Raw genomic sequence first — 25,966 nt, 5'->3', positions numbered from 1 at the left:
GGCCTCCTAATTCTATTTTTGAACAGTTTCTATTAATTTTCCTATTAGAGATGTCAGGCATACCAATCTGCAGATGCCAGGCTCAAGCCTATTAACAATGTTCTATATGAACTCACCCCAATTCAGGATAAACAGAATATCTTACAAGGAGTCTGAATTAAAGTTTCCATCTAATGATAATAGCCCATACACACCAATATCTATATCCTCCACTTTGAAACATTAATCTTCTTCAGTGTATAATCATTTTGTATGCATATGTGCACATATGCATATGTGTATATATATAAAATTTTCATGTAATTGGCCAACCATGCATCCCTTCATCGAAATGGAGAATCAACCTCCAGCCTAATCAAACCAATGTTTAGGAATCTTCTGCTATAAAGCTGACACTAAACACAATTTGACAAAAGAAATTAATTACATTTAATTTATGTAAAACTTGTAACTACAAATTCTTACTGTTTCAGTAATGTTTTAATTGTTTTTCCTAGTTAATTTCCTCTTAAGTGTCAGACTTTTAGACAAATCCTCGAATTGGGGCTTGCCAAACCTATTCCAAAGTCACACCACAGAAGCAAATCATGAGCACAGCAGCTAACAAACCTCTGCAACCATCCAGGAAAAACACATATCCATCATATGTCTCTTCCATCTGAATTTAAGTGTAATCTGCTTTCCTGTATTTGTATTTCCTCTGGGAAGGCAATAAACGCTTGCATTTCCCAACAATTTATCCTACCCTACCTCCCTCCAAAGCCACTCTATCAACACTGGGGAATTAAACAACAGAGAAAAAATAAAGAAAAGTAAAGCTGTCTGAATCCGACATTCTCCACTTCATTGACTGCATCAGCAGTCCCTCAGCAAAATTAGTGTTTTAGAGCATATTGCTTCGTGCATTGATATGAAAAAAGACTTCCTCTACTTGCACACTTTTCATGTGGATAAGCATGGTAGTTACATGCCATGCATGCTCACACAATTAATTTATTCATTTTTTATATTTCCTAATTAGCTCATTCTGAAGAGCTTGGAAGATACACTGTTAGTCAATTAGAAAATGTACAATGTTCAGATTGTTGCCCATTTGGGCTTTAATAAAAATGTCCACAATATTATTATTTGAATCAGGAAATATTTAGTAAAATGAACAGAATTTGGTTGGTTTGTTTCTAGCATAGGAAGAAATAAAAATAGTCATGGATAATTACTCTGCTCTTTATTACTCAGAAGCATTATTCCTATTCTGTTCAACTACACAAAAATTTTAAGAAATTCCTATTGACCGGTGGCTACTAGCAGATTGATTTTGACCTAAAATATTTGTGATAGATAAAGTTAGAACAGGAGGTATCTCTCAAAAGACTGACAACATACCAATGAAGTACAATAAAGATGTATTTCTGAAGGATTGTTGTTGTTCAAGAACTAATACTTACAGGATGAATACGAGAATTTATGCACCTCCACCAGTTTTGGAAACATTGATTTTAATTGTGGTTACTGCCCTTTTCAAGCCTCTGGTGACAGCCAAGTCCCAGCTGAGAAGCTCCCAACTTTCTCCTATGTCTGGCAATATAAATGTGAACTGGTAACATTTTAAAAGGAGGGAAACAACAGGAAAGGAACCGCACCTTTGCAACGCTCGCAGCAAGCTCCTCTCTGCTTAATTACGAGAGCACAGTCCTTGGAGAGCATCGGACACTTCTCTCTCTTGCATGTCACTTCCTTATTCTGGGAAGAAAAAAAAAAAAAAGAAAAAAGCTATTGCAAGCAAACCAAATCCACGGCTCAGTTCCTTGCAACTCAGAAAATAAAACGCAAGGCTAGCAATTTGCTCTTTCACTTCAGGAGAGGTCTATGTGATTCAAAACACCTTTCTCCCCTTGAAGGAACACAGTGGAAGACAGTCTCTGAATTATCCAGGAACTCAAGTAAATGGTGTTTAAACTCCACTTAGACAGTAGTTCATAACCGCTACCCATCATAGTACAGAAACCGTGCCCCACTGAAGAAATCCACTTTACTTAAATGAACAACTAGCCACATGATGTGCTTGTTAAAATATCCTCGGGGTCTTGAGGTTCTGTGCCATGAATTGCACAGCTCAGAAGTGGTTTCTCACAGTGACAAAAGGACAGATGGCTGAGAAAGAGGTGGCAACCTCAGAGAAAACCAAACTCTGCCACTGCTGAAAGTCATTTTTAGCTGGCAGTATTACCTAGCTACCCAGAGGGTCTTCAAAAGAGCCTACTATATACTATACTAGAAAAGAGACTCCTGTAATTCATCTTTCTTCCCAAAATGCTGAAAATCAATAAAACAACACAAGCAGGCAGAATCACTGTACATTATAGTGTCATCTTTCTATGGCAAAAGTGACGGCCAAGGCCAAAGAGCACGTTGACCGCATTAAGGAACGTCAACAGAGGATGTGCGACAGCGGGCAGGAGAAATATTCCATTTATAGCCGGGCTTGCCCCTGTGGCATCAACACTTCTGGTTATCCCTGCCTTTAAACAAGGGCAGAAAACAAATACTTTGAGGGTTTCTTCCAGTAAAATTTTGCTACTTGAAATTCCTGACTGAAAGTAGCCCTCTGAAGTGACCTCCACCTATAGTTAGTAGCTCAGTTCATTAAGTGACACAGGTGGCCATTTACTAGATGCAAGCACCCACCTCACCCAATCTTATGACTTAATTAGAGACCAAAAAAATTGAAGGGCTAGAAAAATGTAAATCATAAAACTAAAGGAAAGGAAACTGTGCTTTCCAGTCTCTTTCTTTTGCTCCCTGTGGCCTTATTCAAGGTGCCTGTGAAGGATAACACGCAGCTTTTATTACACTCCAGCTCTTTGTCTGAAATCAGAGGTTTATTTTCTTCAAAGTCACTGCCTGATCTGATGGGAGCTATAAAGGCACTTCAATCTTATCAGTGTTTAAATAAGGACTCACTCTCGCCAAGCCCGTGTGAAATCAGCAAATGAGAATCAGGCCCTAAAGCGCAGCTGCAGCGACACAAACGACTACTGTAAAAAGCCAGGTCACTGCCATGCGCTGGCTGCTCTGCATCACTCCAGCGTTGGAGAGCAACCATAAACGCAATTTAACTGGCGAGTTAAGCTGAATTTATGTCAGGTCTGTAGCTCTGGACTGGCACAAAGCAGCCACGGTACAGCAGTGCAACTGGCTCAACAGCTCCTTTTTAGAGCTAAGGGTGAAATCGTGATTCCCTTTACATTAACATAGTGCCCCCTGACTTTGCCTCCATGAAGCCTGTTGAAGGGCAGCACAATCAAGTTTACCAAATCGACTACGCGCTGTCTGTATTTTAAAGGGTTCTGCTAAGATCTGATTCTCTTTAATGAGAGTTTGCTCAAGGAAAGATGTAATAAGCCTAGCAGCCTCGTTACCTTTATCTGTGGGAAAATCTGCATGGTGAAAGCGGGTTTGAAGGAAGGGAAAAATCCAGTTTAGAGTATGTTCCTTTGGAGAACAAGATTCACCCAGCTGCAGCATGCATTGTGGACCTCTGCGAGATGCACGGTGCCCTTCTGGGCCAATCCAGCTGGGTAGGACCCACATCAGGGGTCCAGCAGGCAGCTACCCATCGGACTCCCTCTTCAAAGGGAGAAATCATTATTGCAGATGGCAGGGAGAGGGACAAGAAGTAGAACACAGCTCCTTATTTCTTTTTGTTCCCTGATGCCCAGGAGACTCCTGGGGCAAACGTCTCACGCAGTCCAGCTTCCCAGACAGCTTCTTGCCCTCTCCCCTGAGCACTGGCTGCCTCCCTCTGCCCTCAGGTACATCCTGACGTGGTTGCTTCTTGTTGGCGATACAAAATGTTCCCAAGGATGACCCCGACACACGTATTTCAGACAGGAGCTACTCGCTAGTTACTGTTCCTAACTAGAAGTCTCCTGTTTGGCCCAGATCACTTCAGTCAGAAATCTTCTCTGCCAATGAAAAGCTTGGTACCATTGAGCCAACCCTGGGGGGCAGCCAAATTTGGATCTTACTCTTCTTCCCTTATCACCAACAACGCTGGTGGCTCAACCCCAAACTCAGGACCTGCATTACTGGTGCAGATGGAAGTAACTGGAAAGAGAAAGCAAAACTGAGCTGGGCTGTACAGCCTAGTGACTGGGAGGTTTCCTGGGCGGGAAGATGATTCTGGAGTTCATGTCCTGGTGCCAAGGGCTGTTTTACATTAAGCAGCTGTTTCACGTAAAGTACATTAGTGGCCCACAGTGCAGTGATGGGAACTGAAGTGTCCTCTGCCCCTTGGAGGGTGTCTTAAGCAGTAGGCTGCAGATTCCTGTTTCCTTTCTTTAGCCCAGTAGACCTTGAACTACTTTCTGCTCAGTGGCCCAGCTTCAGCAGAAGCTGTTCCTCATGCTCCCAAAAGCCACCGGTCCTGACAGCAAGAATGCTTGTGAGGAAAGCGGGAGGAGAATCTTTGACTTGCCTCTGGAGGTGAAGGGCACCAAACCTGGATCACTGTCTCAAAGGTGTGTTGCTACAGCATGGCGCTAAAAGGTGGGCAGGAGGTGCCACACTCATCCCACACACACACTTTTTTTTTCCTTTTTTTTCTTTTTTTAAAAAGAGCAAGATCAGCTCTATCCCTTGGAGGAGAAGCTTCAGCCTCCTTCCTGCAGAGATAGGTCTGTGTATCCCAGATAAATAAAGACAATCTTTGCCACCACAGGAAGGGTGGCTAAGCCCTAAGCGAGGTGGGATTTGCAAAGCTGATATTCCTCCTCTCAAGCTGGTATTACAGGCAAGCCCTGCACAGCTCCGAAACTGGCTGTTTCAGATGCCACCCCGACGCGCTTAACTCCCTGACATCAGGGCTGGGCTGCCCTTCCAGGGTGCAAGGTACAGCACCGCTCAGGGCTGCAGCTCCCATGGCTCATTTTGGGGCTTTTTGCTGAACAAGCATACAACAGAGCCACAATTGCAACATACTGCCCCAACGTAGTCTTCACAGCAAAATCCCTGTTGTAGTATGCAGAGATGAGCGTAGCTCCGGGGAAGCGCAGCCGAGTGCCTCTTGCTTCTTCTAGGACTGGATTTAACCCTGACATTCTTTCCGAAAATCCTGTTGTTTTATCTCAGTGCTGCATCTTGTGGATAACTAGGCCAGCAGATGTGGAGGAAAGGGTTAATGTACCATGCAGAACAATCATAGGACAGCAGCAGATAAAACAGGGCTGGTAAATCATTGTTTAGTCTATTGCAGTCAGGCATTATCCAGTGCAGATCTCCTAGGCCCACTGGGTGTAAAAGTACAAAGATAAAACAAAGAGCAACTGTCACCAGGAGGGTTTTTTTTTCCTTCACACTGTCGTCCAAAACACTGCTCTTAGTGTGCACTGTCCATCTCCTTGTTTCGATTTTGCTGCCTCCTTCCCTCCCATTTCACAAGGGCAAAGCAGAGGGTGAGAGCAAATGCACTTTAGAAACAAATCCTTTCCTTCCAAATACGTTCGCTCCTACCCCCAGTAATAGTAACATTTCATTACTTGTCCCAACCATACATTTAAAAAGTTGCTAAGTAGCTGCATGAAGGAGAGCTGTATTACCAAACCTCCATCTGTGTTGTCAACAGTGTCTCTGGAGTTGTTGAAAGCTCTCAGATACTTTGATTTTTGCTGTTCTTAAGAGAAAACTTCTTAGACAGCAACACTCAGAAGCCGACAGTTATGGGAGGGTAGGGGATTTTTTTTTCCTTTTGTTTAAAGGACATGCACTCTGGCACCAAGAAGTGCAGAAGAGACACATGGCTCATAAATACATAAACTGTTTGCTAAATCAGAAACCTGGGAGTCAGTCAAAATCCGTAATAGGATCCCAAGATTCATAATAAATAACTTTTAATTATAGTCCTGCACAATAGTTATTTTAAACAGATGGTTTATAGATTCACATCTGGGATTTTTTTTTTTTAATTTAGTGCTCAGGCACACATACAGAAAGGGAGAGAACCTCAGCTAGGGTTTTTATTAGTGTTGGAAAAATACGTATTTTTTTAAAAGAGGTCAGGCTGATCCAGAACAATGCTGCCACAGCTGACGCAACTCCCCAGTCAGCACTCGGCTCGGCAAAGGGTTCGCGCTGGAATCCCAGGCTCCTTCAGAAAGGAAAATGTAGGCAAGTGCCGAAGGATCACCCCAGACTCCTCTCCTGCGCTCACCAAGCCTGACTGCTGGAGAACTCACTTTTTAATGTGTTTGGGGAAAGATCAGAAAGTTTTGTTGGGTGCTCGCGTTTCTCCCCTCTCCCACACTTTGCCAGTGGGAACCAAAGGTCTCTTCTTTAACTTGGCACGCAAAGGTGATGTTAAATTCCCATACAGGAGAGATATACTAACCAGACCTAATACCAGTGTTACTGCTTCATGTTACCTTTACTACAACGTTCTCTCAACGCAATTTGTTCACCTTCCACATACACCTCGTATTTTTACCTTCCATCAAAGAGCTCTGCACAAAATAGCCCATTCTGGTGACAAAATATATCAAACTAATGGCCTTAAACTCATGTGGTACAGTTAAATAAAATTCCAACATGAAAAGAAAAAGAAAAAAAACACTAAAAAGAAATCTGAATATTTGGCAGAGGTCTTGGAGGGGACGTGTGCCAAACCACAGCTTGGAAGCCGCAGCCAACTTTCTACAGGGTTCCCCACTGGGCTCCTGCCGGCTCACAGCAGCCACCAGGAGGATGGCTCTTTTCAACCTGGATTTGGCTTGGAAGAGGGGAAAAAAAAAAAAAAAAAAGAAAATCAGGAGTCCACTTCGTTTCTTCAGGGCTGTACCAAGGAGCACCTCCATCAGCGGTACACTGAGCCCACTGTTGTGCTGTCACAGCTGGCTGCTGAAGACCTTGCAGATGTGGGTTCTCAGGGGGCTAGACTTCCACTGTGAGAGACTGGATTTTTCTTTTTTTTTTTTTTTTTCCTTTTTATGTATTGAAAATGCTTTTAGGAGGCTCGCACTGCATTTCTGATATCCTGAGGTTATTAGCTATTTATATTGAATCGGAAAAATGTTGCTTAAAATTTCATTTAACCATAAAAGGATGTGGAGAGAAAAATAAAAGCAACAGGGACAGATTAGGTAGAAATATGAACTACCATTAATGGCTAATCCTGAAAACATTCATTTTTTACCATGATTCATCACAGTCCCACTAGTAACTCTGATAGGACTCCTCACCAAGTCGGTCAGAGTGCCCTTAAATTTCTGCCAGGAGAAGCCTGTGGGATCATCCACCAAAACAACAACAATTTTCAAACAGTGGCAAAAGTTACCCCCAGGGAATTTGGGATGCAGCTTTCAAACTTACTTATATGAACTTGGGAAAAGAAAAGGCCATTTAAAATTAACGAAGCAAGCGCACTCAAGTCACTTAGGCAACATCTCTACCGCAAGGCGTAGGGCAGGCTCCAACACAAGTCAGAGCACGCCGCATGCCACGACGTGCACGTACTCTGGCCACGCTGCTGGCTCTCTGCCAGATGTTGCACATGGCCAGAGCATCCTCTCAAGTGTGCACAGAGCCACGCTCAGTCCACGCAGGCCTCAGGAGCAAAGGTTCGGGCCAGCGCTGGCCACAGGCTCTGTCCCTCTGCAAAGCTTGGGAGCACCAGGCTCCCAAGCGTGTGCCTGCACCTATGCTTACATGCAGACAACCGCAATGCTGGGCCAACTTGAATTCGAGAACAGGCTCAGACACGTGTGTAGAGCCTGGTCTACACTCTAGACTCAACTCATGGTCTAGACAAATCCTGAGGCGCTTTCTGAAAATAGTACCCTTGCTCCTTTGGCACTCCTGCCTGGAACTCGCCGTCTCAGGTCCGATTTACAAACTTCCCTTTAATTGGCGGAGTTGATGCAAGCAAGCAATCCTTGCTAATACTGTGGGACTGCTGTCTTCCATGAGCGCTTCTCTGCCTGAGCAAGAGCCACACAATTTGGCTTCGGGGAGGAGACACCACTACCCAAGGAGAGATGTCCGCAGACATTTCGAACCACTGTCAAGGGAGATGAGAAAAAAGGTCTCATTTCCCTTGTTCCCCCCTCCCATTATCTTGAGGTTTTTTCCTTGCAAAAACAAATTTTGTGGGTACAATAACAAAAATGGTTTAGCACACTAGGTGTGTTTTTAAATTCAAGGTGGAAAAAATATTTCCCTATGAAACAATGTGTGTCCTCTGCAAAATGACATAGTTCTCTCTGTTTACCCACATAAACCTACAAACACCAAGGCATATGCTTCACCCCACAGAGAGAAAAGTCCTGTTATTTTAAGCGTGTCTTCAATTTCAATGGGACAACTCACAGGACTGAAGCCAAACATATGCTTCAGTACTTTCAGCATTAGGTCCTTGTCCATGGCACAACATGACCGTGCTTTCAGCATGAATTGCATTAGATGCAAATGATGGTATTTCGTCAGGAACAAAATATGCCAGTTCAGTTCACAGAGTCTCTTTTTCCTTTTTTGAGCAGAGCGCACGGTAGCCTCCCGATTTATCCCCTCACCCCTGTAATCTCTTTAGTTTATCTGGCCTCTCTGAGGGCGAGCAGGGAGGAGGCTGCAGCTCTCCCTGCTGTGGTGCTCAGCCAGCATCAACCACCCCCTTCATAATTCGAGCTCTCCCCACTCCCTAGGAAAGATGATTAAAACAAAGGCCCTGCTGAAAGATGACACCAAATTTCACTGCAAATGGGTATTCCCCACCGCTGTGAGGAAGGCATGAGTATATGCAAGTCATTCAGGACACATTACTCACAACCCCTTATAGACTGAGAAGATTTATTTTTTTTCTTCACTGTGTTTAACGATGTTCACCAGCATGAGGAAAGTGACCTCGGTGGCCTGCTGCAATCCCGACACTCCCTGACAGCAGCCTGCTGCACTACTACGTGGTGAAAAGAAAGCGCTTTCTTCTTCTTACATTTGTTTGCGTTAATGCAACTGCTGAGGCTGCAGCTGGGATCAGGGTCTCATTACATCAGACATCGCATAAGCACATTGTAGGACTACATCCCTGCTCCAGTGAGCTTATCGACAAAGACACAACCAGACGAAATGACCATAACTGCAGATTAAGTCAGCGAGAAAACCAGAGCATGATCCAGACCGCTTAGCTCTCAATCTCCCTGCCTCCACCTCAACCTCTAAGTGCCATTTCAGATGAGAGTTCTTCAGCTGTAAAGTTAAAGGCAAAACTCTTTACCTGTCAACAGGATAGCATGATGGTTTTTTAGCAATAAGAGACACGGTCTTCAGAGCTTCCCAGCAGTTCGTAACGTAGTCTGAAAAACTACCTATAGTAACCCAGGAGCCAGGTTTCCGGGAAGGGGTACGCACTGGGGTTCTTGTGGGAGACCACACCTTTGCATTTCATGAGATGCATGCATTTAAAATCCACAGCTTTTTCTGTGAATTTTAAATGTGTTTTTAAACAAACAAAAAACAAATCAATGGTTTTTCTACTTTGTCAGTAAAGAATTCGTCTTAATTATCAGTCACCTAAATCTGATGCCAATACCTGAGAAAACAGTAGTCACAGGCCATACCTGTCGATTTGAAGCTCAGGGTGCAAACCTGCTGGAAAAGGTTACAGCTCACTGACCCAACACTACGAGCGTATGATCGACCCCTTGCTGGATGTTCCCAGTCACTCAGATCAGCCAGCAAAACTTTTCGGATGATCACTGCCCAACTCATTTTGAGCGAAATGAGTGATCTTGAAAGTGTGGTCCAGGCTAACCTGGTTTACCCTGACTGAAGCCGATAGGGCGGAATTCGTTCTCCCAGGGAAAGGACAGGCGGCTGAGGGCCATAAAATCTTCCACTACCTTACCTTGATCCAGAGGACACCCACACACAGCTGGAGTCAGCAGATATGGAACAGCATCGCTGCCCTAGGTGTATTAGCTCCCGGAGCATGCTGCTCTGCTGACCCCCCTTAAGTGCCATAGGATGGCTTGGAGAAGGAGTTTGCTCATACCATCCCCGAGCCAAACTGGTCTGAAAACACTTTAAGTAAATTCTAGCCCAAAAAGTTGTTGAAGATGGCACTGATGAATTATCAAGCTGATTTCATAGAGGGTAAAGCAGATTGTGCCAAAGGTTTAAAATAAATTATTAAATCATTTGAATTCAACAAATTGTAGATCAAGCCACGGTGTCATGTTCTGTCCCATCTAAAAGATTAACTCAGTCCCATCAAAAGAGTGTCCTAACAATACTCTACTTTTGTTTCTTAACTACTGCCATCCTAGTCCTACCGACTGCGTGCAGCTTATTTTCCAGCAGACATTGCCAATGAGAGAAAAACAAAACCATAAATACCATAAAAAAAAAGTACATCAAAATCTGAGTCCATCAGTTCAGAATTCCTGGTTTTGGATGTGGTAACTATATCTTCTATTACAGACTGAATACTGACCGGTAGTAATTTTTCTTCTACTGATGTGAATTAAAACTTCATTTGACGTCTATTTAAAAGAGATGCATTGACTGGTTTTTTATAAATATCATTTCATCACATTTTGATGGGCTAAATCTACAAATATATTACCCAAACAATAGTTACCTCTCATTGCATCTTTATTGCTTTCTCTGTCTGAAGTCTGCTTACTCGACCCTTACACTAAAGATTTAGGCAGTGGCAAATGCTCCAGTTTTGGGCTTGAGCCTGTTCTAAAAAACTTTGAACAAAGCAGCCCTTGAGGCCGTGTACTTCTAAAAGAGTTTAAAAAGCCCAATGGGCCTCCTAACTTACTCTGCAACAAGTCATATCCCATGAAGAAACTCACTTCTGTACAACACAAAAACAGGTCTAGATTAAAGAAAAAGGAAGAAAAAAAAGCAAGATCCCCTGCTGCTCTGTCTGGCCAGAATCATGTCTTTTACTGCCCATATCCTCTAAAGAAACGATGCTCTCATGATATATTACCCTAATACATCACCAAGTGACAGTTTTCTCATGATACTGTATCCTCAAAGATGTGATGCATGCCAGAAGCAGCAACAGGAGAGCTCGGCTGGGGGAGGGAAGGGGGAGGGTTTTTTATTTTCTTCCAAATTTTTAATCTACAAGTTGTTTTCTAATGTTATTTTGCCAGGAAAATCCCTGTCAATCCCAACTTCATAATCCAGAGGACTCCTAGAAGTTTCGCAGCAGTAGCACAGCTTTTAAACTGGAAAGCACCCCCCCCTCCCCCTTCAAAAAGCTTGAAGCAAGTTTTGAAATAGGACCAAAACGCTTGAGGAACAACAACCAAATAAAAATAGTAGCCCAAAAGAAAGCAACAAGAGTCTGTTTTCTATTATAAAATTATTTAGGCAAGAGGCCTCCAGACACTGCTGTTTTAATGAACTTGCAAGTAAACTAAGCGCTGACCCCGCATTTGTTTTCTTACATGATCTTGCCTGTGCTACACAGTGGTATTAGAAAAAAAGAGGTGGTTATTCACAGCGGTCTGCAGAGAGAAGGGGCAGCCCCCAGCTTGTCAGTCTGTATAGAGAAGAGCGGGAAGAAACAAGAACCAAGAGCATTTCAGCCAGGACTCCTTGAAGGGGGCAAGAGCTTTCAGGGTCTTTTAATGCTGCCTTCAACTCACAGGGGCTTACTCCTTTTTGCTGCAACTGCTCCGCACTAGTAACATCTCAGAGGGGCAGCTGGAAATCCTAACTCACGGACAGCTCGCGGCAGCAGTCATCCTCAAGCAGGCTTCGTCCAGTTGGTGCCAGCGAGAGAAGGCTCAAAGCCACAGGAGAATTTAGTCAGAGAAACTTACGCCACAATGATGTTTTATTTGACACATCTCATTTCTATCTGCTTCTACTTCATATCTACTCAAACTTCTGACGGATGCAAAGTTTCCATCAGATGCAAAGAAGGAAGGTGGAATAAGCTTCCCTTTGTTGTGATCAACCGCATTGACAAATTAAGTTTAGATTTTGACTTTCAAAACTTCAGCCAACGCTGTAGCTACTAGGAGAAAAAGCGTATTTTGACTTGTGAACTAAGCAAAAGCGATATGGAAGTCATTGAGAGGAAACTAAAAGCCAAAGCTGTCAAAGTCACTTTCACGGTCCTTGAGCTGACTTTGACCATATTTTGTGGCCTGGCCCTCGCTGCTTTTGGGTGAGATGTAGCAGCCCTCATTCACAGCAGTGATCACTTAGCCACATGACAATGCCATTGCAGTCAATGAAACCACCCACACGAGTTCAGAGGTTTGAGCCGAGCTCTTCAGCGCAGACACATGCACAATGCCCTATGTACTGGGTAGACCCAGTTAATTAAACAGTTATTTTTAAATGTTGCTCTGGAAAGACGTTTGCTGTCCAAAATAAGAAACTAATATTGCACAACCACTTTCTGCTTGAAAAATCCAGTGGTTAAAACGTTTTTGCATAATCGTAGCCCTGCAGGGACAGTTCTCACTTCTGAAAAGCAAATTCCCTTCTTTCTGTTTTGCACATGTACAAACAAACAGATTCTGGTATGCCCAAAGCTTGCGAATCTCAACTATAGTAATACATTGAATAGAAGCCATACAAGCAGACTTTTCCTCAGCCTGTGTTCCCTTCACTCCTTCCTTTCCCCTGCCCCACTTGCACTGCTGGAAGTAAAAAAAATACCTGTTTCTGACAAGTAAATGGAGCTGACATTAGAGTGAAACTATAAGGTGAATGGGGTATGTGCAAGCCATTTGTCATCTTGACAAAGTGATTTTCTGTCACCAGTGGGACACTTTAAAGACATCTGAACAGTTGGCCTTGACCACCAGCATTTCTTACGGCTTATAAAGGGACCCATGGGACCGAGAACAAAACCTGCTTTTGGAAGTGACTCCTGCAGTGGTACCTCTTGATAGATGTAAAGGCAGCGTGATGTATCAGGTGCCATTAAGATCTTTGCTAGCAGGTTATATTTACATAAGTATGGAGCGCAGATAGCATCTTGTTAACCCAATTAATGAGACTCAAATGTCAGGAAGGGGATTATGCCTGGCTGGAAGTCCACAGCGCTCGCAAGGCAGCCAGAGATGATTTCATTGTGTGAGACAGCACTGTTCTCTTTGAAGAGCAAGAACTCAGGCAGCAACGCTACTAACCGGGCAGCCGGGGGTAACCACAGGGGAGTCAGAAAGATGGTCTGAAATCCAAAGGTTTCACACCTTTAGCATAAGAAGGGCTCCTTATGATGAGAGACTCAAGTGCCGTGTAAAAATGGGAACCTGGGGCTGCACCAAAGAAAACGAAGAAGTATCTACCTGAGGTCTGAGAAACTTCCTTTTTTATGAACTGTACCTTCCTCTGCAATAAGAGAAGGCTCTCATTGCCAAGTCACAGCCCGATCTGGGTTGGAAGAGGAACAACGTTTCATCCAGCCTGTCCACGCTGCTGCGTTTTGCACGGGCAATTGAAAAGCACTTCTCTAGCCTGGAGAAGAGAAGGATGAGATCACTAATTTCTGCATCAATGACTCCTGATGTACTTTACAATAAACTGCTTTTCTCCCACAGCCTCCAACTACTAAGCTGTATGCATAAGAGGAGATGCTCCTGTTACTCAGGTCAGAGCAGTGAACCCTGAAGGGCACAGAATGAGGTACTTGGCCCCAAAACAGAGAGAGGGGTTTAGGGTACAGCCTTGTACTCAGCAACTCCTGCCACCTCTCTGCTCGGCATGTCGGCTGTAATAAATCCCTGTTCTGAGTTGTCTTCTCAATGGAGGAGACAAGATGGTTACAGCATGGGCTGCTTGAGCCAACAGCCCAACCTAAGCACTATCCAGTGGGTTAACCTAAATCCTTTGACGGTAACAGTACCTTATGGCCACAGTCACAAGTTGTCCACAAACACATGGTAGTAATATTGTCTCCAGAAGACGCTTAAAATGCTTTTAGACCTCTGGTTCCAGAGTCATACGTAGCTTTCCTGGAGTCACTTCACATCCACGTTCTCTCAACTAAAGCTCTGTCTCACCAGCAGTTTTTGTGCTGTCTTGTATGTAAGAGGTAATGCCCAGCGAACACGCTGGAGCTGCCTACCCATCTCTCCAGATGGATGCCTTCCAGCGAACCCCCCTTTTGTTGTAGGTGATTTGCTTTCTTTTTCCCTTTTTGGCTCCCACCATTGTATGTTTCCATATGAGGACCGGTTTAATTATGCCAGGAAACCTGATGGCATCAAAGATATTAACTTTATACTAAAATGATTACATATAGTTTTGGGCACCGAATATGTACCCTTCTTGTAACAACAAGTACATAAACCCACTCCAATTTCTTACTACCACAGCCTAGAGTTCTAGATATTTTTTAAATTTCCACTACAGATGGATTTTTGGGTCAAATAGTTTTTGCTTGAGGATCGGAAACCTTGCCAAGTTAAATCAGACATGTACAAACATTTTTCCAGAAGCTATACAAATTGCACACTTCTAGTTCCTCCGTGTTTTCATGTTAAACAAGCTCTGGTTCAGTATCAGTGCATTACGCTGCATCCTAAATATCCACATCAAGTTTCTCCAGAAATGCTTAATGTGTTTAAACCATAGACAAACTACGCCTCAAGCATACTTCTGTTAAAAAGGTTTCTTACACTACCGCACCATCAACATTTTATGTATAATGATTTTAATTGTCCAGCATTTTTTATCCACTGCTTTTACAAACAACCCATCCACCAACCCTTGGTTTACAGACTAAAAAGCTTGCATGCTTTGCATTCTGCCTGCCAACATAATTTTATTCATTTATTTTAATCAAAAGCATTTCCCAGATTGAATCACCAATCCACCTAACCAAGTCAACTCTATTTGGGTGGGGGAGTGAAGTGCTAAACATGAAAACGATCAGCTGTGCACTGCCATATACAGAAAAAAATACTCTCTGCCACAAGCAAACGATCAACAGTCTCCCTGTAGTAGGAGAGCCAGCTGCTCTTATCAGTATATTGGGTCCCACAGGCAATCCTTCAGCTAATGGCCTTATCTCAAACCCAGCCACCCTGCCCAGCTCCTTCCTGCCCCAATGATTTCCAAGCGGCACAACCTGGAGGTGTTTCATTAACTGGTACAATCAGATCATAACTACTACGCAGCCTTAGAGCAGTCGTTTATCAGCTCTTCCCCCTCTCTCCCAAACTATGCCTCAACTGCACATCACCACCCAGACAGAAAAAAGGAGGAGACAACCTCAGGACAATCAAGGTCTGTTATTCTTCAGCCACTAATAAATCATAAGACAAACCAGAAAAACAGATGCAAACGTATGACTGTGTCTGGCCATCAGAATACGCTTTGATGGTTCCAAACCCTGGGGTAGATCCAATTCCCATTGAAGCCACTTAATATAATTGAATATAAAGATGTCAGGAACCGCTAAAAAACAAAACAAGAAAACAAAACCCAAAACCCAAAACAACTTCTAGCCTATGAGCTGTCAGAAATCTGATTTTCCTGGCCAGGGTTCTAGGACACATCGGTTTGCATCCCCCCGGGTGAGGAGTGTGGAGCTGCTGCTTCCATGCCTCAGGCGAGATCTTTAGCCACAAAAGAGGAGGTGACCCACACCATGTATCGTGCCATATGGAGAAAGGGGCAAACAAGGGAGCCTGGGGTTACACTGAGCACCTTAACAGCCTGGGACTGAGTGATACCTGGCTTCTGGTTTTCATCGTGAAGTGGAAATGGTAGTCTTCAACTTCTCAAGTCCGGCACGGCTCTGGACATCAAAGTCAACACAGTGCTCAGCACAGAGAAATTTAGAACTGAAATGGAAGCGTCGATGTGGTTGAGGAATTTGCACTAAATATCTGACGAGCAAGAAGTTTCAATGCTGCAGGTTGGGGCACACACAAGGCGGTGTCGCTACCACGCAACCGACTGCAGATGGCCTATGTGAACTAGACCTGCTCTGGAGCAAAATGCAGTGTAACCATGTAAGCACAGCTCTAAGGCAGAGTTAAAGATGACCTGATTCAATCTTCAACATTGAAGCTTTGCGAAAAGGTTTACTTAAAACAGGGACTTAGAAGAACTGAGGCCTCAGTTTGTCAGGGAAGAAGATCAGCTCTTTTGCATCGTTTTTCTGAATGACATTTTATCACACGTCCATCCTTTGTGCTCACAAGAACAAACAGATCTCCAACTCTAATGCTATTTAATAGTACTGCCTTTTGCCGTAGCACTTTACAGCACAAACATATAATGCTTCCCTCTCTGAAAAATCTAAGATACAATACAGAAGATGAAAACTACAGCCAGGAGGTTGATGTAAAACAAGTAAAGAGGATGCAAATCATAGATGATGCGTGAAGACGTGTTATTTTTTCAGTGTGGTAGTCCTAGTTTAACAGCCCATTTTGAACTGCTATCTAGAGCAAGTGGATTCCAGGCACAGGGGGGAAATGGAACCAAAAAAAGCAGGAAAAAAGTCTAATAAATAAATGGGAGAGACAGGGGGAAAAAAATAATGTTAAATCCTGGTCTCAGAGAGCACACAAGGTCAGCTCCTGGGGATGAGAAGAAGAGATGGGGTCCACGCTGTACTCGGACCCAGAGCTCAGCACTTGATTCAGTTGGATGCAAAACGGTGCACAGAGCTCAATCTGACAAGTGGTCAGACTAGGAATTTTTTAGCTGCAGCTTAATGCATAAGATAAAGAGGCCAAGAGGCCTCAGAGGAAGTAATTACAGCAGTTATTAGGTACAATATGAGCAAGTACCGGTACGATACTCATTTTAATAGTAGTATTACAGGTAAAAGCTTTTATACAATATTGTTTTTTCTTCACAATGGCCTTTTATTTGACCATAAGCTCAATATAAAAAGGTTGCATTTTCATTTGATTTTTTGGTTGTTGCTTAATATTTTTCTTCCCTCAAAAATTTCTATTAAAACATGATGGGGAAATAAAACCAGATATTTGGTGGGGAAAAATATCTATTTTTATGTAGCAGCACAAAGCAGAACAGCAGAAGTCCTGACACCGTGAACCATTCACTTACAGGACCATAATTCTTAAAAAGACTGTTAACAACTCAATGGAAGAAACTTGAAAGCTAGTAAAAACTATATACAGGTAACTGTATACTTTTAAAATGCCATTTTGATATTGGACCAGCTCTTTAATAATGTTTTTCTTATTGGCAATAAAAAAGCGCCTTAACTTAGACTGATCCATTTTGCACTTATTGTGGGCACATTCCAAAGACATTTGCAACTTGTATCACATTTTTCCATTTAGTTTATGGCATTTTCATGCCCTTCGTATTTTTCCACATATTATTTACACATTTTAAATATGTTCTTTTGTATTTGAGTTCTCTGATCCTTTAATTATGCCAAAGAGAATCCCATTTCCATACTTGATGGATTGGATCTTCATCATTGTTACAGTGACATATCACCAGCTCTCTTCCAGGAGGGTTTTGCCAAGACCCATAATCAGTTCAGCACTGTGCGCATATGTACGTTTGCTCAATGCAGCTGACTCTGTGTTGGAAATGTGCAAGTAGTGAACTCTTCACTATCCCATGTGGTCTGAGAACAACATGAAATAGCTTCTTCAGGCCCGCAGATTTCCAGAAAGGCTTCACCATAAGCTGTCACATATGACTGTGCACCATGTCTCCAAACTAAATGTCACGGTAAAGCATAAGCAAACTGAAGGCAGACGTACCTGCGTAGGGATGTGCCACACTCTGAGGCAGCTCTGGGATGTGAAGCAAAGTGCAGAAAGTGGACTTCAAAAGGTCCACAGATGGCACAGACACAACGCCCAGCTACAGAATCCATAGTCACTCCTCAGAGGAGAAAATCAGATGAGATGTTGTGCATGGGACTACTTGGCCAGGGTGGCCATATCTGTATACGGGACTAAACTGACTTGAACATCGCCTCAACACTGCTGTTGGAAACACAGAGAATCAAGCTAGAGTAACCATCTTCTACCATAGATAGTTTGTGTTTCATTCTCAGGCCAAAGTCTTGTCTTACAGGTGTTGCATGAATTAAGAACAAGTACAACTGAACGTACCTGAATCCTCCTTCAGGAGAGCCTACCGAAGCAATCACCTCCACAACAGGTAATTAACCAGCTCTGGGCTCTTGATTCAATTCACTTCTCACTTGCAAAACCATCTTCATTCACATATATATACATGCACGTTGTTCTTTGGTCTCCACGACAAAGGACGTATGGGACACCCAGCTGCACCAGACATGGAGTTATGACTGTTTTTGTTTTCGGGGTTTGTTTTTGGGGTGTGGGGTGTTAGTTTTTGTCATTTAAGAAATGGCATATACATCTGTATCTTTTTTAAATTGGATAAAAACTAATAAAGCTTTCATCATGTTGGAGCATGTTTGTGTTCCAGGAATCCTTCATACATCGATCAAAACAACATTCTCTTTTGCAGTAATATGGGGGTGAAAACTACCAGTACACTACTGTATCTATCATAGGCCTTTTTGTCTCTTTGTTTGTTATTTTTGTGGGTGAAGAGAAAGCTGATTATATTATACAGTAATAAAGACCAAGAATATTTAAATTGAAAGAAGATGCAGTCTTGGTAGATTCTGTAGTTGATGTATGTAAACTATTGAAATTAAATTAAATAAAATAGGTATGAAAGAATTGTTTGATGGTTTGTTTTTTTTTTTTTTTTAATATGCACTACTCCACTAAAAGTCATCTGGGCCGCATTATACCTTGACGCAACAACAATTGAATCCTGATGTACTAAAACACTGCCATCTTCACTGAACATGTGTCAAACACTTGCTCTCAGGCTAGCTACGCACTTTCAACTTGTGTATTGTGCCACAGAAATCAGCTACACTATAGGTAAAGAACCCCAGCAAATCTAGTAGTTTTCTTGCTTTAGCCTACAATGAGGAGATGGGGGTTTTTTGGGGGGTGGGGGTGTGCAGGGAGGATCAAGGGTAGAGGTTACTTCTTCCATTTTTTGGTTTGCTTGCACTTAGTTTCACTACTCCGTCGGTTCAAGCTAGGTAGAACACTAGGTCTTATAACGACTAATTTAACATAATTTTTTATGAGCAAAGGTCAAATTCTACATTGCACATTTGGATTTAAAAGCGGAAATTTAAACTACAGAATGATGTTTCATGCTGAATAAAACTTATGCCAAGCAAAGCTCTGATTTCTAGTTTCCTGACCTCCTGTCTCCAAACTTTTCTCAGGTTTCCAACACTTGGTTACACTTTCTGGCTCACATTTATTTCCTTCTGTTCTGGATTTGGGTGATAAAAGGTTGAGACACATGATTACCACTCCTCAGGTGCAGCTGGCAAGTTTGAGGCACAGGCATGAGGGAAGTGGGGAGGAAAAAGGTGGGGGAAATGGCACTGGTTTAGATGTGGTTTGTCAAGATCACTACTGGCTTTTATCAGCTGTTTCTTGACACAACTCACTTTGTTCTAAAGTGTTTTGGAAAAATAAAAAAAAATAATAAAAGACCTTTTCTCCCCACAGAGACCACACTGAAAATAAAACCCTTCGTTCCCTTGAAAAAAATGAAAAAAAAGCTCTTGCAATGTGAAGGCCACCGTTACCTGAAGTATACTTACCTATTTCCTTGCAGTACCTGGCTTCTCACCTGTCCCTTTCAGCTGGCATTTTTGGACCATTCATTTTAAAACTACATTCACCACTGGCCAATGGATAGGTTACCCTTGGATCTCTGCTTGCTGCTGGCAAGGTGTTCGGGGTCCATGCAGATGATGATAAATGAGCATGAAATGACATGGCTCTCCTCACCACCACTGGCACCACCACCTGTCATCGTTGTCACTGCTGTGCTCATCTCACCTTCAAGGAACTCAGCACTCAGAAGTTTAATTCAGGCAAAGTTAGTTCTGTGGCGGTTTCACATTCTCGTCCTATAATTATGCACAGGTTCTCATTTCACCTATTTCTGATGGACTGTAGCATTTTTATGTCTTTTCCACGCGTATGTTGAAATATCTATTTCTTGAAAGCAAATGCCATAATATCAGGTGTGAGCCTACTTCTATTTTGAGTTTTAGACACCTTTCAGCCAAAAAGCTGTACCAACAAAAACTCTTGCTGCACTTGATCATTTACCGTATTTGTACCAGAGTTGAACTTGAATATTCCGTGCCTATTTTATATGCTGACACCCATAGAAAAGAAATCTAACCAAAAGTTCTGCCAATATTCTGTTAATAGCATTTTCCCCCTAACATTTCAAAATCCTCAATATATATCTGCGCTACAAAAAGTCCAAAACTTTTTGTATGTACTAAGTTTTCGCTTTTATGAACTTTTGTTTCTACTAACAGAAATTCACCCATGCCTCCACTACCCTCAGCCTAAAACTTTCACATCTGAAATACAAAGATCCGAATCTATCATACATGACATGTATGGGTTCCTCAAACCGCACAAGGTGTGTGAAATGCTCCTGTGGATTGAAATAAATTTGTTTTTCACAGATGTGGGAGAATATTTTTAGAAGAGAATTTTTGCATTAGGTAGCGTAGTTATAATTGCTTGCTGTCTTAAAGCATTTAATAACTGGAATAAAAGAATCCATTTCTCAATGGAATTATATTGATTCAGTTTATGAATACCATCAAGATTATATATTTTTACCTATAATCATCATTGCCAATTAGACAAGTTCTTTAAAACCCAAATTTTTTACAGTCAACTTCATAACCCACAGTTTCAGTACTTTGATTTTCAGAAACCAGTAGGACATGAGATTTTTGTACTATTGACCACTAAGCATAAAATAATTTCACAATCATATGTTCTCTAATATTTTTTTTGTACTGTCAAGGGCCACATCATTATCTGAAATAAGAGTCTCCCTTTTTTTGACAATATTTTTTCTTTAGAGAATTGGTTGACTTAGTCCTTGCTACTGCCCGTCACATCCAGCACATCCAACGAACAACAGTTAGTTGTTCACCTTCCTCTGATACAGAACTTGCTGCAGCTTGGAGCATTTTCCATCCTTTCATCAGAGAAGTCTTTAGCTATAAACATGGTTGCAATGGGACGCTCAGCCATGGCACTTCACAAGTAGGCCGTCCCGCACTTTTCACGTGACCTAGCTTCAAGAAAAACAATATTCCAGGGCAACTTCTGTATATGTGTTTTAACCATTAGCTCTACGTACTAAGGATGCCAGTGCTTTCTCCAGTTCCTGTGTTTAACAGCATATAAGGTGAATGCACGAGAAAGCACGTACTTTCAGTTGCCTTCAGCCTGCTTTGCACTCTTCCAGTACCTCAAACCCTACGGAAAGCCAGGTGGCGTGCTAGCTTTCCAGAGATAGAGTATCTCCTCGGAGATGCGGAAGAACCACAGGCATTCGAAGTGGAAGTGGGCAGAAGACCAAATCACACTAGCTCTAACAGCATTTTGCAGATCGCAACAGCAAGTCATAAATTACAGTTCTCAAAACCTCCGGATCGTGAAGTCAGCTTTAATTTGCCTTTGCCCGTCCATGCCTCAGAACAAGCTCAGGAGAGCAGACACACCAAAAACCTGGCATCTGCGCAGCCTGCCCGCTGTCAGAGAGACAAAAAAGAAAATGAGTGTGTTCATACTGTGACTACACCACCCACATCCACTTGTAAAGTGAAAGTGCATGAAGTGAGAAGGGATGGCTTTGTAGTCAAACCATTAGACCAGGAGTTATGAGACCTGAGCTTTCATCACAGTCCTACAAGAAATTCCTTGTGGATAAACCACAATCTTTCTTTGACTTTGATGTTTTCCTCTAAAAAAAAATAAAAAATGGCCACTTCTTGCAGTGAGCTGTAATTAATTACCGGTTCTTTGGAGATCAAATTCATCCATGTTTATTAAGTGCTTGGAGATGATTAGTTGGACAGCAATATATCATTGCTAAAGTGTTGTAATTGTAAAAGCTCACATTGAAACTGTTGTCTTACAGATGTTAAAAATGACCATTTTTATGGGCATTATTAAGACCATAAAGTAGAGATGTATAAATTACAAATTAGGGAACTCTAGATTTTAGCCATAGTGGCTTGTTCAGCTGGTAGTTCTTGCATACAGAGCTACAGTGTACGTTTACGCACACACACACTCTTAGCCTTACCCGTTTCCTTGTATTAAGGTCAAGCATCAGTGCTGTTCCGTGCACTCCACCACATTTCATTTCAACAAGTAGGGAAGTCCAAAAGAGAGTTATCTCATAGCGGGTGCAGTGCCTTTTTATTAGAAAACCATTACCTATACTTCAGAAATGAGTTATTTACTACGTACTATATACGAAATCTCCAGCACATGTCCCCCAGTCTGAATTCCCGTATCACCACGGCTTCTCTTTCCACACGTTACAGCAGATGCTTAAGAATGAACTCATCTAGTTTGGTAGTTAGACTTGGCTGTCTCCAGGGGATCCCCACCAGTGCCCCTTTTGTATTCAAGACTCAGGGTTCTGTGTTTCCAGTAGCTCTAAAACAGGAGGTAGAGGCTTTCTTAAAGCAGTACCCCCAGAAGCCAGTGTCTGCTCTGCCTGCCTTATTCCCATTCACGTTCCTATCATGAAAATCAGTCCGCCCTGTCTCAGCTAATCAATGAGAAAAGACAACTTTTGGGTTTGGTCTTCCTACCAACACTTCTCAGTGGTGTATACGAACTGCATTTGTAATTGTTCTTTGCAGTCTTTGCTGCATTATTGCAACTTACCCACAACCTGTGAGTTTCCAGTTTTCACCACATTTGCTCTTAGAGTACTACCCCTTGCTTTGCCCTCCCAACTAATTTAGCCTGTTAAGAGAAAGCTGGAGACTGCTTTGCTTATGCCACCTGCCTCTTTCTCCCTTGCTAGGATGCATCCCCGTGCTCTGCAGGACACAACCTGCAGAGTCAGTTCTGTCAAACACTTGATGATTCGGTTCCAGCGTTTCAGTTCTGTCCCCTCTCACTTGTGAGATGGGAAAGTCCTGGAAGGGCGTTATCTAGATATTCCTGTTCTTTCCAGAGCCATTCAGATGTCTATAACTTGTGCAGTTATTTATGGCAGCTTGCAGTCATGGAAATGTATCACCGCTAGGGGAGACCTGCCATAATCCAATCCAGTATTTCAGTTACTCGCTTTACTGGTGTTTTTAACACAAGTGCCCTCTGTCGAATTTTCTGTCCTCTCCTGGACAGCAATTGCTTCCTTCCTGGAACAGCTGATTAAGCTCTCTTCTTCGTTGCTCCCTTCTTATGGTATGAACATCCATCAAGTTTGCCCTTGAAGATTATGATCAGTCTTCCAGAGAAAGTTCCTCACTGAATCACTATTAAACAATCAGTGTTTCTAGTTGGATGTAAGGAAACCTGGTTCTCTCTTCCCTCCTGGTCACAAATCATCACATTGCTTCTTTCGTTTCTGCTCTCCCCAGACGTCTTAAAATTGATCTTTTCCCTTGTGGCAGGCCTGAACAAAGATTTCAGCAACCGGCTGTCCATAAGTCATTGCTTTGGACGCTGCACAGTGCTGAAGTCAGTATCTCCAGGCTGGTTTCCTCCTCCTCTACCAGGTCTCCCAGCTTCCAACTCAAGAAACAGATCGCATTTATCCTTTGGCAGAAATAAAACAGAGCGTATCTGGTGCAGGTAACTGGGGTAACACACTAGGCATCTGTATTCTTAATAAAACGTAGTGTCCTCCTTGCATAGAAGGGAGCCAAATGCTCTCAGTTGCCGTTTCACTAAAGTGTGCCCTACAAACCGCATAGATTTAGAGTTCTTACATCCAATGTTTTCTGCAGTTCTTCACGTTCATGCACTAAAAGGGTGCTCATTGATTTAGTAAAGCCAAGGTCTAGAGAGATCTATAAATACTTGTATTTTACCCTGATGCATTATTGCCCTGATGCCCAGGACTGAACTTCTGCTCCTTCACAGATAAATTGCTTCCTCGCTGGTTAACACCAGCTTCCATTAGCAAGAGTGGTGGCAGACATATTTGGGAAGGTGATCCATGATAAAACACAGCTTCGTCTCTTTTTTTGTTTTCCCTTTGATTTCTTTACTCACCACATCCCATGCTCCTCCTTCCCCCAGCCCCCTCTACTCAGAAGAATCAATAACTTATTCTTTATCACTATTAGCTAAAAAGTTATCACTGAGTCTCACTTAAAATCTGTTGAACTCAGTGCAGCGATATACATCAGCCTCGGGGTGCTCAAGATCAGGTTCCTACAGTTGCCAAAACTGCCTTCTAAAAGGCAGTCTGAAACAATTCTTTAAGTCTTTTATAGACTTATAATAATACCGGCTAACGCTAATAATATTAATGGCAATAATAGAAGAGGGGGAGAGGGTGTCTTGATATTTCAGTCCTGAAGTAGAACACATTCTGTATGTTCAGCTACTCTATAACTTCCAAAATGTAAAACGTAGTGCTTTCTGGTCTATACTTTTCTTTGCATTCAACAGCAAATTAAGGTTTATGGCTTTCTTTTAAACATATTGTACGAAGTTTTATTTAGAACAACTGCTTTCCAATATCTCCTAAAGCCCTGGCTTGTCCAGCTGAATTGCTCCCAAAAATGCTTAACTCCAAAGCAGAGTTACAAGGAAAGGGAATGCTTCTCCCCAAAATGTGTATCAGCTGGCGACATTTTTAACCACCGAATTCCCAGCGCAGCAGGCAGTGCCATCCTTAGAACAAAGCGCTTTAATGAAAGCATCGCTTGTGCTTTCACTGTCGTCTTATTACAGCGTGTATAGTCACGTTGCAGCCTTCACCTTGCGGCCTTGTGCAGCTCCTCAGCCACTGGCGTGTGAAACTAAGCACGTGGGAGCTCGAAGCGGCAGCATTTCCAAACCTTACCTTTCGCTCTCTTTGCTGAGCTACGCTCAAAGACTTTTGTGCGCACCCCTGACTTTGTGAAAACAACTCTCCCTCCAAATTCACGTGGTAAATGCGGTTTCACAATGTCATATTAAAGTCATGTACAGCTTTGCGCCCGAGAGTTTTACAGTCAAAGAAATGATTGCCAGATCATGGATTGGATTACTTTCCATTAGCTCAGCTCTGAGATAACCTTGTGTTACATAAAGGCGACAGAGGGACCCAAGACTCGATTACGTGAAATGTTCCCTCTCTGTGCAGTTACTTTTAGTACAGGCCTGAACGTTCTTACTATCTGAAATCCAAACTTACCAGGCAAACACACATTATACAAGGGTTGTCTGTGATAAACGGTATCTGCAGAATTTCCCCTTCATTTTCACATTTTGCAATGGATCCTGAAATAGAAATAAAAATTTTAAAATACTGACATATTTCAATTCCCCCAGCTGGTTTTGGAAACTGTCCTCGTCGCACTCACGTTTAACCCCTGCTCCATTCCTAGCCTTCGATTTTAAATCTTGCCTTAATTTGCCCGTTTTAAGCAAGCAAGGATGTTCAGCGTTTCTGTAAGACTCCAAAGGGAACTGGGAAATGACTGGCCTTTTATTGCCGCACAAACCTAGACTTTCTTTGTGCCCCAGTTATAGCAAAGAAGGACGCTTTTTCTCTTCTCAGATGACGTGTGGAGAATAATGAGTACTCCATGCAAAGCAGGATACTTCTGTAACGACAGATCCAGAGCTCACTGAAATCAGCAGAAAGCTGTCCATTACACTCCGAGGACTTGGACCAGGAGCACAGCACGAGCCCTAAACCGAGCATCCTTTTAATGCACGACAGCCAATTGGCAAATGAGTCAAAATTAGCAGGCTGACTGTCAGACGGAATCAAATTAGAAATCCCTTTATGGCCCTAGCGCTGATTAGCCGGTATTGAGTCATGCTGGAATTGCTTCTCGAAATCTAATGGCTTCTCGCTTGCACTAGAAATTGATTCAGCGTTTCCCTCCGTGCCCCAGATATCAGGAAAATAT

General features: G+C 42.6%; 1 protein-coding gene across 1 annotated transcript in view; it reads right to left on the bottom strand.

Moving 5' to 3' along the window:
• Positions 1-25,966, bottom strand: part of BMPER (BMP binding endothelial regulator) — a 291,188-nt gene that overhangs the window by 124,001 nt on the left and 141,221 nt on the right. The window contains exons 8-9 of the mRNA XM_009332417.1: positions 25,243-25,379; positions 1,641-1,740 (exon numbers count right to left, since the gene is read on the bottom strand). Of these exons, the coding sequence (XP_009330692.1) occupies positions 1,641-1,740; positions 25,243-25,379 (237 nt within the window). The remainder of the gene's footprint in view (positions 1-1,640; positions 1,741-25,242; positions 25,380-25,966) is intronic.

Source organism: Pygoscelis adeliae, unplaced genomic scaffold (assembly GCF_000699105.1).
Source record: "Pygoscelis adeliae isolate BGI_AS28 unplaced genomic scaffold, ASM69910v1 Scaffold58, whole genome shotgun sequence".
Lineage (NCBI taxonomy): Eukaryota > Metazoa > Chordata > Aves > Sphenisciformes > Spheniscidae > Pygoscelis > Pygoscelis adeliae.
Note: the sequence above shows the minus strand (reverse complement) of the source record. Positions and strands in the feature narration are given on the sequence as shown.